The 12,542-nt window shown below is 40.0% G+C and overlaps 1 protein-coding gene across 1 annotated transcript; it reads left to right on the forward strand.

Moving 5' to 3' along the window:
* Positions 1–838: 838 nt before the first annotated feature.
* myorg (myogenesis regulating glycosidase (putative)) lies at positions 839–10,188 on the forward strand. Its single transcript, XM_049580813.1, has 3 exons — positions 839–957; positions 4,902–5,280; positions 5,368–10,188. Exons 2-3 carry the CDS (start codon positions 5,018–5,020, stop codon positions 7,157–7,159), a joined length of 2,055 nt encoding a protein of 684 aa, XP_049436770.1. The 5' UTR covers positions 839–957; positions 4,902–5,017; the 3' UTR covers positions 7,160–10,188.
* Positions 10,189–12,542: the final 2,354 nt, after the last annotated feature.

A 12,542-nucleotide genomic window follows, 5' to 3' on the forward strand; every position in this document is an offset into this window, starting at 1 on the left:
ATAGCTGTGGCCTGGTGCAAATCATACTGCTGCATAGAGTGTTGTGGTGAGTCAGGGTCTGATGCTGGCATCCGCTGGAAAGGTGGTGGTATGTGATGGGTTGTGCTGTGGCTAGAGGTGTTAGAAATAGCCGCCACCTGGTGTGTATCAAACTGGCATAAAAGGTGTCTCTGTACGTTGGTTTTTGACACTGAAATAATTGATATAGCGGTAGTATTTGCTGAGTTGTGAGTGAGAAAGGGTTGACAGTAAAAAGACAAAAAAAGAGTTGAAAATAAAAGTATGAGTACACTATGAAGATAAGTTGATGTGTGATGCTGTGTTTTTCATAACTAAATAAAAAAATACAAGTGTTGAAGATTAAAAATAATTCAAAACAGAAACGATGTAAGACTCCAGCTGCCTTTATCAAGACTGTTTTAGTTGCCTGACTGATCCACCTTCTTCCTTTCACGTATTATTAGAGAGGTTATTTTCTGTATTTCTTATAGGACGTTTTTATTGCACATTTGGAGGGTTAAACAGAAACTACTGCAAACAATGAAACTACTCAGGGATTTTACAGCCTTATCATGGTGATTATTATAGGGAATTTCTAGTGATACCATATGGTAGACAGAATATAGCACTGCATGCATAGCACAGATGGACCTCTGGTCCCCACAGAGATAGCATAGGTTTCCTAACTCTGCTAATTGCAGCTGTTTTGGCACATTTGCCTCTCACTACGCATCCACTGCGTTATGGGAAGTTTGTAAAAGAGTGCAACATGTGCAGAATGAGAGGTGGAAATAAACAGTTGTGTTTCCACCCACTGGACTACATTTCCCATGCTGTGGTGTGGGCGTAGTCAAGGCGGATACGCATCAACATGCCTTGATGCGTCTTGGGTCTTTTTCTGTGAACTGTGGCAAACAAGTTGTGCCTGGAGCTGCAGAGGGGGACTGCTACTGATCGGTAGGCAAAAACTATTTTTAACGAACAGCTGCACGTAAAGCAGGACACGCATAACCGGTAACAACATGCCATTTTACTTTCACGGATCCCGTGTTATTTTCCCTCCGTTAACTTTCTTGCGCCACCCACCACCACCGCGCACAACAACGGCTTTCTGTACGTCGGACTACACTGTATGTAGAAGTTGGGGTTACATAAGCAAACAAGACCTTATATTCTGCACAAGTATTACCTTATAAACGCGTGTTTGTGTGTATTATAGGCTTTTTATTTAATAACAAAATGCATATTACAGGCTAAATATAAACTCTGAATCAGTGTCGGTCACACACACACATGCAAAGTAAAGATCCTAACTGCTGGTAACTGTTTCTGGTGCTCTAAAGTTTTGCTGTGTGCTTTTATATCTTAGTTTTTAAACAAAGTATGTAACTATAGTCAGCACACTGCAACACGTCACACTCACATACTGTATACGCACGCGCAAATACGCGCTCCTTTTTCAGACCAATGTTCCGACTGAATCAGCACTTCTGTGTTTACCATGTTTCCCCATGTCAGGATAGATAGTGATCAGAAACAAAGAAATACCCTAGTGTGAGCATTTTCAGCTTTTTCCACACTGTTCAAATGGAAAAAACATGTGTTATGTCATATTTTTGTTTACAAAGGCCCTACATGCGTGAAAAACAATAGACTTATTTTTTTTTATCTATTTGTGCGAGGAAAAAAACAACGTGTTAAGAGCTGAAACTATTAATAAGTTGAAGGACAGAAAATTCAAATGCAACAACTTTGTTTTTTTGTGTCTGTATTAGATATTTACTAAGTCATGGTTGGATTTTTGATTTTATATTTTACAAAATAATAAAAGTAAAAGTAGGCTAAGTAATGTTAAGCCAAAACCTCCTGGCTCCAGCTTCCTCTCAGGTTCCACATGTGAATAGTTGCTGTAGAGCTGCTGCAGTGATTCCCTTTTTTTCTGATTGCTGAGGCACTATCTTTGAAGCTATAGGCTACTTCTTGTAAAAACCTAACACTAAACAAGCAAAACATAAATTTCTTGCAAAAGCAAAAAGCTTGCTGAGTTTATTACATTTTTCGTCTGATTGGTTAGTCACCATCTTAGAAACTGCAGGCTATGTTTACAGAACTCTTGACACTAAGGGCCTTGACACACCAAGCCAGTGGTCCGCCTTAGGTCAACGTAGGGCCATTGGTCTGTGTTTGTTGTCCTGTTCTTTTGCGGTGTGTCCCGCACTGTTTCCACTAGTCAGCCCTTGTCAGCCTTTTTCGTCCAGTTCAGCATGTTGAATCTGAGATAGCAGAGCCCATCGGTGAGAAGCAGTTGAGCTCAGTGCACAAGAAGAGAAACAGAAGTAAGGAAAGCAAACAAACCACTAAAGTCAAGAGAGCGTGAGATCAAAACAAACTTGTTATATTGGGTAAGACTGTGATTTTAACTGCTGATCTCTTTTGCAAAAATGGTTTGTAATTGTTTGTTTTGTTGTTCTCTAGCACACGGTAAATATCTTTAGTGCTTTTAACATCGAGTTGTGTTGTTAATGTGCAAACTGGCTAACTAGACTCTAAAATCGCTTTTTGAATGACGAAAACAGACTACCGCTGCCTTCAGGTTAGGAGAGTTATTTACTCTCATGGAGGTGCAGAATGTACATTCATATTTGGTTATTAGCTGTGGTTTTCGCAGTGTGTAAGGTGCAACCATCTGCTGAGATATAGGAGACGTAAGGCGATGCAGCAGTCAGCCTTCGTCACCATGTCTGGGGTGTTAACCACAAAACTTAACAGCAAACCAGGCAGCAAAACACTATACATCTCTCTGAAAAGCAAACAGTTCTTGCAAAACTTTTCTAACTCTCAATTTTTGCGTCAATACAGTTTACACAAACACATCATTTAAATAAGCACATGACACACCAAATACGCACTGATGGTGAAAATGAAAAACACTTGTGGCTTTTCCTTTGTGTGTGTGCAGGGTACAGCAGTTTGCATTGAAGTTTTGTCATACATGTACACACTTCAAATCTTGTCTTCCTTGTGGGTCTGGCTGTGGAGCACTTTATTAGCATCATATGGGATGTCGTGTCAGGCTGCACATTCGTCAGTATAAAAAGGCCATTGGCAAAAATAGTGTAGCAATGTAAAGACCAGTGTTCACAGTTTTGCAAAAAGTATGTTATAGAATTACAAACTGATTGTAAAGCAGAGAATCTGTATTCAGTTTGTTACACTCTGTCCAACTGTTAGTCCTAATGGTTTCAGAGATAGTGCTTCAAGAATCACTGCTGGTGTTTTATGCATTCAGAAAAAAACTGTAATCGATTAGTCAGTTCACAGAAAATGAAACATTATGATAATTGATTAATCGTTTCAGGCAAAAAACAACAACCAAAAAACATCAAACCCTCTGTTTCTAGCTTTTCAAATATCAGGATTTGTCATACATGACAGTAAACTGAATATCTTATATCTTGATTTTAGTTGCTGGAATAAAATAAGCTAAACAGATCACCTCGGGCTGTGGGAAATTGGCATTTGTCATTATTTTGTTTTGTTTTATAGGCAAAGAAATTACTTAGTAAATTGAGAAAGTGATCTGCAGATTTAGTGAAAATGAAAATAGTTGAATGTCATGTGAGGTGGTCATTTTACACATTTCTTTTCTTACAATGTTATATACTAAAAGATTAATTGAGACGGTTGTTAGTTGCAGCCCGATGTGATAAATGTAATATCATAGATTGTCTTAGGTTAAGTTCTTACATCTGTTCTTACACTTTTCCAATAGAAAAGAAGAAAGAAATAGACAATGAATAAATACAGTAAATCTTTCCCCGACTTTCCTGGTCAATTCCAGCAGCCTGAGCGGATCTCCAAGGAACCAACAGTTAGTTCTCTGTTAATTAATGATGGGCTTATGTTATCACTCCTGTTGTTGGGGGAAATCTATACTAAGGGTGGTTGAACACAGAATTAGTCAATTAGATTGCTAATTAATAGCAAGCATTTTTTATTATCGACCCTTGCTGCCAGGGCCGAGCATGAGGGTCAATTGCAGTTAGGACTAGTCAGCAAACAGGGAATCTGGAGAGGACTGAACTCCCCTCGGTCAGCTGTGTACCTTTAATCTAATCCATTCTGATTAGCTGAAGCCAAAATAACTAACATCAACTAGTTAATTACCTGTAAGACTTTTTGCCGTGTCCCTGCTGGGAGGGACAGTCAGGTCTGAATGCGATAGAAATGAACGTGCATGTCAGAATGTTTTTGTCTTTAACGAACCAGGTTACTTCCAGTTTTGGTTGGTCTGGCTTGACAGAGAGCACAAAGTTTAGTATTCTTTCCTCTCCTTCCCAGCACTGGCAGAGCTTTAAGGCCAAAATCCCCTTTTCTGCTCCCCTACTTCCTTACATACAAATGAGTCTTCTTTCAATTGAACTCATATGTTAGAATTACTGCTGGGACCATCCACTTTATCCTCTTATGGGTAATTGGCAGTAGATTTGTTTTGTTAAATCTCAGACACATCTTTAAAGTTTACATCCTGACAGCGTAATACCTCTAAGTGCTGTGGAATCACTTTGTGCAGTAATGCAGAGCATGTAAGACAATGCCAGAAATGTAATGGAGGCTTTGAGCTGACAAGGAAACAAGATGGACTGAGAAACAGGCTGACACTTCAAGCTGATCATGCTGGGGCTGTTTTTCCCTAATGTATCTCTTGACTAAGTAAAACTGGTAAGCAACATTAGGTGAATGTTCTTTCCAAAGGCTCAAGCTACAGGCTGCCTCTTTGTAGTTATCATTTTAATTTGAGCACTTTTCCCTAAAAACCAGTGTTGATATGAGAAGAGCAAATATTACATGAAGACCCAGACACTGACTTTTCAAAGCCTGTTTTCTCTCTCTCATGACAGGCAAGCAAACAGACATAATGACGAGGCCAGTGTGCAGCAAATGAGGTTCCCTGGAAAACATTTCTGTGATCTGTAGAACAGCGACTCTCAGAATTGCCCGCTGAACTGCACAAGTCATGTACCAAGTTGTGCCGGGAGGGGCGGGAGGCACAATTACAGATGTACTCCCCAAGCAGAAACACAGCAAGGACACTCGACCCTTGGTCGGAGCTGGAGTAATCGGCCTGGTGCTGGTAATTGTAGCAGTGACTGCATGGTGTTATTACATAGCCTCTCTCCGCAAAGCTGAGCTGCTTAAGACTCAGCTTCTGGATCTGAATAAAGATGGCTACATTATCCGTAACCAGGGAGGGTCTATTGTTTTCAGAATGGATTTCAGGTTGGTAATTTTCAACGGTCTTTGAATTTTGATGTTTGTGTGATGATGCATATTTCATTGACAAAGATTTTCTTTCAATCTTGGCAGGTCAGGTACACTTGATTTGGATTCATGCTCCAAAGAAGGGGAGATGCTGAGCTGCTCACGCACCTCTGATAGAAATCTGAACTTCTTCATTGAGACAGTGCGACCCAAAGACACGGTACAATGCTATCGTGTGCGCTGGGAGGAACTGGTTCCTGACATTCCTGTTGAGCATGCCATGACATACAAGTTTGCACATTGGTATGGTGGTGCAGTGTCAGCAATTCAACACTGGCCTATTTCTATTTACGGCCAACAGGCTCCCAAACCCTTTGTCACTAGCGACGTTTACTCAAACCGCCATGAATTTGGTGGAATTTTGGAGAGTTATTGGCTTTCCTCCAATGCTACAGCCATCAAGATAAATAATTCAGTGCCCTTCCACCTGGGCTGGAATGACACAGAGAAGACCATGTCCTTCCAAGCGCGATACAATGACAGTCCCTTCAAGCCAAACCCAGGAGAGGCTCCATGTGCTGAACTCAGCTACAGAGTGTGTGTGGGCTTGGATGTGACATCCATACACAAGTACATGGTCCGCAGATACTTCAACAAACCATACAAAGTACCTGCCAAATCCATGTTTCGCCATCCTATATGGTCCACCTGGGCGCTACATAAGACTGACATTGACCAAGAGAAACTCTTGACGTATGCCGCCAACATTCGCAAGTATAACTTTACCTGTAGTCACCTGGGACTAGACGATCGATACACCAGCCGCCACGGAGAATTTGACTTTGACCCAGTAAAGTTCCCCAATGCCTCGGCCATGTTCCAAAAGCTGAAATCTGATGGGTTTATGGTGTCGCTTTGGATTCACCCGTTTGTCAATTATGATTCTGCAAACTTCCATTACTGCGTAGAGAGGGGGCTTTTAGTCCGAGAGCCTACAGGCCGGCTGCCAGCTTTGGTGCGCTGGTGGAATGGCATCGGCGGCATTGTGGACTTTACAAATCCAGAAGCCCGTAATTGGTTTTCCTCCCAGCTCCGTTCACTGCGCTCTGGCTATGGAGTGTCATCTTTCAAATTTGATGCTGGAGAGACCAGCTACTTACCATGGAAATTTAGTACCTTTACTCCCATTCGGGACCCAAGTTTTTTCACAAGACGTTACACGGAAATGGCTATTCCCTACAATGACAGAGCTGAGCTGCGCAGTGGCTACCAGTCTCAGAACATATCCTGCTTCTTCAGACCAATTGACAGAGACTCTGTGTGGGGCTATGAGCTGGGTCTCAAGTCCCTTATCCCCACAGTGCTCACCATCAGCATCCTCGGCTATCAGTTCATTCTACCCGACATGATCGGAGGGAATGCCTATCTGAACCGCACTGATGGAGATCGTGTATTACCCAATCGCGAGCTCTATATCCGCTGGCTGGAGCTGGCAGCCTTCATGCCCTCCATGCAGTTTTCTGTCCCGCCATGGGAATACGACAATGAGGTAGTTGAAATTGCTCGGAAATACACAGCCATCCACGAAAGTATTGTGGCGCCACGGGTCCTGGAGCTGGCTGGCGAGGTGCTGGACACCGGGGACCCAATCATACGGCCCCTGTGGTGGATTGCCACACTTGATGAGACAGCCTATAAAATCGACTCCCAGTTCCTGATTGGGGATGACCTCATGGTAGCCCCAGTTTTGGAGCCTGGAAAGCAAGAGCGTGACATCTACCTCCCTGCCGGCCATTGGAGAAGCTACAAGGGGGAGAGATTTGATATCAAGGAGCCACTGCATCTCACAGACTATCCTGTAGATCTGGATGAAATTGCTTACTTTGTTTGGGTGTAGCAAGAAGGGATTGTAAAGCTGAACAGACTTGATTAGCCTTTGCTACAATTTGCTTGTAAGACAAGCTTCACAAATTCAGCTTTTATTCTTGTGTGCAAAGGTTGTTTGTTATGGAAAAGCTATTCTGCCACACAATATGACAACTTTTTAAACACTACAATACACCACAAATGTGAAACTGTTCATCTCAAAAGTGCTCAAAACCTCATATTAATTTGTTATTTCATTTAAATGAATAAAGGTATAATCTTTTTTATTTTCTTTTTGTATTTTTTTAGTGGTTTGATGTAAATATATATCAAGGTATTGTCCTTTAAAGAGAGACTATGTAACTTTTGACAGCCACTGTCAGTGTGATGCACGTTCACACTTCACAAGAGCCAGGTCAAAGTTCAGTTCACACAGTTTAAAATGAACTAGGTCACGTTCATAGTTCACAATTTGAAATTTGAAGTAAGTTCACAGTTCCAAAGAATGAACTAGTTTACATTTGTGTCTTGGATGCATCGACTTGATGTGTTGTTTCATATTTGTTGCCAAATGTGGCTGATGTTGGGAGAGTTGTATTTTCAGACTTGGTGGCAAATATGAAATATGAAAATACTTGTCGTAAACCTCGGTTTGCCTCAAATTTAGTGTCAATGTCACAAGAGTGACTGACACTTGCATTCAAGTCCATAAATTGCAAACTGATGCATTCAATTCACCATTCACCAAAAGTATGAGCACATTCAATGAGCATGCAATGCTAGCGTGTTCATGCACAACACTGGCCACTGTAGCCAGAAGTTACAATTATGTACTTATGATGATTGTAATAACAGTAGCACAGGTAATGAAGAGTCATACAAATTAACAAACTGGCTCCATATTGTCAGTTAAACAGCAATGTCTGTTTCAAGTTTGCTAACATTAGCTGACGTTAGCCACTTTAAGCTACTTGTCATACCAGACCACGCAAGGTTCCAGCAGCAAAATCCCATTACATATAAAAGTTACACAGTCTCACTTTAAAGCCTGTGCAAACCACATATATCAAACATTTGTCATAAAGGGAATACGCAAACTGTGAATTAAGTGAGGCAAAGTTGTCTTTGCATGCCATAAAGTTAAAGTTAAATTCAAGCCAAACAGATCATGTCATGGGAGGACAATTAAAGGGGTGTCATTATCGTCATCAAACAGACAGTAGGCTACATAAAACCTTCTATATTGATAAAAAATTCCCTTTGACTGAGACATCCTACTTTCCTGTGACACTAATGACTCTTCTTCTCTTCTGCTCCGAGATACTTTCCAGGAAGTCAGGTTTTATGCTTCACTTATCAGGATAAATGCTTGAAGTTTAATCATTACAAACTGCACATGCTCTCATTTGTGGAACTGAGTGTCATGTAACTACTCTTAGCCCAGACGACGATGCCTTTTATTAGGCACTAAATATTTTATGCTCTTCCTCAGGTAACAGCCTTTTTCTGACTGTGGTGTGTTTTGAAGTGTCTTGTAATTGTCTTATTTTGCTTTGCTGACTCCAAATGCAGCTAAACAGCTAGTCATACTCCAGTATATAATATGCTCTGGTTACTTTAAACCTACTTCTTATGCAGTGAGGAAGTCCATAGATGTCATTAATTAAATTACCAAAGTAGATGGTACAGTGTGTTTTGTAACCTTGAGTTTGTTAATGTGAATATTTTGTAACTGCAGTGACATCTCAAAGTGCCATGTGTTAATAATTACTGCCACATACTGTATGTGATTTCATGTTGTGCTATACATTTATTGTTTGTTTCATATTGTACATTTATTATGTAATATTATCGTTAATTTAACCACTTAACGGAGTGAGTTAACTCTTTATGTGCAATCAGAGAGTGCACCACTTATGCTAGAAAACTAAAGTTCCCATTATGCATCTGCAAATATCTGAGGAAAAAAAGAATTTCATAGTTTTCATATCATATCAGAGCACATCATGTGATGCAACTGATACTTCCTCAAACTCTGTTTAAGGCAGCAAGCAGAGATGTGGACTTGACTCGCAGACTTGAGTCACAAATTTGATGACTTTAGACTCGACAAAATCAAAAAAAGTCTTTGACTTTAACACCATTGACACTTGACTTCACTTGACCTCACTTTGACTTGAAAATACTCGATACCTTTGGAAAGAGAACGTTAGAGAAATTATTTCAATATGAGATGAGTTAAATACAACAAGACAGGCCAGAAACATACAAAATTCATTCTGTGGTACTGGACAATTGTGCTATATGCTATGAAAAACATTTATTAATTATGTTAGTATAATACATTATTACTCTATTGTTAAAATGGCATTACATGTGATGAAGGGTACATCATAATCTGTTTAGGACTCAAAACTCATTAAGGACTTGGGACTTGACTTGGGACTTGAGTACAAAGAATTTAGACTTACTTGTGACTTGCAAAACAATGAGTTGATCCCACCAATGGCAATTAAAGAATAATATTGGTAACCAGGCTTTTGAATCCCGACCCTGAACATGACAATGACTCCCTCTGGTTCCTGTTAGCTTTCATAAAACTTGTTGAGGTAAGCTTTGACGTTGCATTTAGAAAAAAACTGTTACTGTGTAATAACGAAGAGGAAATGTCCACATTCTCATGGTGCAATGTTCTCACGTGACAATATTTCTCTATTTTTGTTTAATGCTGTCTTCTGTGGCTCGCAGGTTGACCTGAGTGGGTTTTGTTTGTGCCTTTTGACACAGTAATATCATAACAGCACTACCTATTTATAGCAGTTCTCACTCAGCATCTGGGCCAGGCCAACCTCTGAGGCTATTTTTGTCTCAGACTGTCTTGCTTTATGATGAGACTGAGAGATTATATATCTCGGACTGAATATTTCTTTGCTTTAGGCTCTTATGACCCAGTGTGTGCTGTCTGCCTTGAGTTATTGTAACTGGACATTGTGCTAATTTCAGCAAGAGTGCATACTTGATGTCATTTTGTATGAATGTATTAAAAGGAATCATGTTTGACTTCTGTTTTCGGCTTAATTTGTGTGAAACACACAATAATCTTAGTTTTAAGGGAAGTGTCACATGAAGGACTTGCTACTATTACTGCCGCTACCAGATGGTGTTAAATCCCCAAAGATCAATAAATGCCCAACTTTTACTTATTTGCACACACAAACACATAAAGTTCAAGAAAAGACACACAGACATGAAATCCAGGTCAGTAAGCTGACTGTGCAACCAGTGAGCCAATACCAACCTGTAACCTCATATGAGTCTGCAACACATGAAAACTAATGTGCCTATCAATTCAATATTGAAAGAGACACCCTTGAGGGACTTTTTCAACTTTTGGCGCCAGGCTCATCACGAGGCGATAATGACAAGGTGATGAAACAATTGTGCGGGTTATTTGGAGGCTGTGTTCAGATCAATAAATCATCTGGCAGTTCATGATGTGAGGCCAGAGAGCAAGTGATATGAAACGACCAGACACCAAGAATAAAAAAGATAAACATCAGCAGGAGATAATAGCAACAATATTTATTAGAATTACAGCCGTAAGCATGATTGTTCTGCTCTGAGTTCAAACAGCCTGGCAGGACCATTTCTTACAGCTATAGTCGATCTTTCATATGTTTGGGGAATTTATTCCATTTCAAAACAGCGGGATATGCTTCAGAACTACTTCACTTTGTTTGCCAATGCCTCATCTTTCTTCAGAATTGATCTTGACTTGCAGCCTGTGCGGGGAGGACATACATTCATTGATTAGCTGTCTGTGTGTTGCAGGGATCAATATTATTTGTTGGTTTGCTTTCTGCAATCATATTGTTTGGCTCTGGCCATCTTTTCATAGGCTGGACAAGTCATTTACTGTATATAGGAGCTTTAAGGGGAAATTGGAGCTATGTAGGAGGAAGGCTGAAAAAATGGACAATTTTCAACAGTAGGGGGGCTTGATTAGTTGGATTTGTGCAATAGTTTAGTGTGTTGAGTCAAATGCTTTACTGTTTTCACTTTATATGAATTTGTTAATTTAAATCAGGGGTTCCAAACAGTGGGTGAGCCCCTCTGTGGGGGTAGAAACCCTGCAGGTGGGGTGTGGATGACTAGGAGAAAATTTAACAAAGCTGAATGCATATACTTTATGCAGTTTGCTGATGCATCACACTGATCTTTATTTAACTTAAATTCAACATGTATCCTTTTTTATTTGTTGCTTCCACAATTTGTTTCTTTAATTTGTACCTTTTTTAGCTTCTGAAGGGGGGTATGACAGAAAAAGTTTGAGAGCCACTGATTTAAAAGAAGGAGAAAATGCATATTTACTTGTTGATATAGCAGTAAGAATGGAGGTAGCAACAGGCAATTATGATACAGAGCATTTTAAAAGCTGTATAGTATAAGTATGGTAGTTAAAAGATAAAAAAAATCACAGTTTATTTGTGAAAGCACTTTTAACAGATACTAAAAATTAAACAATGAAACCAGTGTTTTGGCCATGTGGTGCTGCAGACGTCCAGAAGGGTGCAGTGTAGCTTCATTGATAAACTCCCTCTTTGACATGTCAGTGGACCATGGTCCAGATGTTATGTGCGTACACACACACACACACACACCGAGCAGGACACAAAACTGGCAGAGCACTTCCCCTCCTCCTTCCCCACCTGTGAGCCCACCTGTGTGTCCATCTGCAGAGGAGAGACGCCAGTTGTTCTGGTTAGGAGCCAGTGTGTCTCAAGTACCTTCCCATATCCTCCTTCCATGAGCCTGTCTGCTGTCTGTCCTCCTCAGTAAAGCATATATATATATTACACAAAGAGAGAGAGAGAGAAGTGGTGCTCAGGACAGCAACCATAAAAACACTGAAAATAGATGCATATTTGCAGTGTCCAACTTGCTTTTCTAATCAGAATTAAGGTTATTGTTCTCATTTGCTTGGAATATTTGACAATATGTAGAATAAATGATGATCACCATCGAGAATTAGTGCATAAAGGAATATTTAAGTGCAGTATTGTAGTGTATGTGGCTTATTGTGCCAAAGATTTGACATTGCATTATCTCAATTTATGTTGTAATTTGCAAGCTAAACTCAGCTAAATGGGAACTAACAGTGGCCACAAATAAGCTAATTAATAAAAAATACATATTGCAGACAACTCATTAAACATGATCACTAAAATACCCGTAATGAACACTGAAACTACTTCATCCATCATCGAAATTGTTGTTAGATCACAATTATAACGCAAAATGAAGAGGAGACAAACAATGATGAATAAGCTTCAGTTTTTATTAGAAAAGCTTCCCGGCTTCTCGCCGCTAAGTGTGGAATGAGCATTTATTGTAGAAGACCACAGGGGAAATAA

The sequence above is a fragment of the Epinephelus fuscoguttatus genome, linkage group LG1 (genome assembly GCF_011397635.1).
Source record: "Epinephelus fuscoguttatus linkage group LG1, E.fuscoguttatus.final_Chr_v1".
Lineage (NCBI taxonomy): Eukaryota > Metazoa > Chordata > Actinopteri > Perciformes > Serranidae > Epinephelus > Epinephelus fuscoguttatus.

Coding starts and splice junctions, on each gene's coding strand:
- myorg (XM_049580813.1), top strand. CDS start 5,018: ATGTACCAAGTTGTGCCGGGAGGGGCGGGAGGCACAATTACAGATGTA. Junction 5,281..5,367: donor GTTTTCAGAATGGATTTCAG/GTTGGTAATTTT, acceptor CAATCTTGGCAG/GTCAGGTACACTTGATTTGG.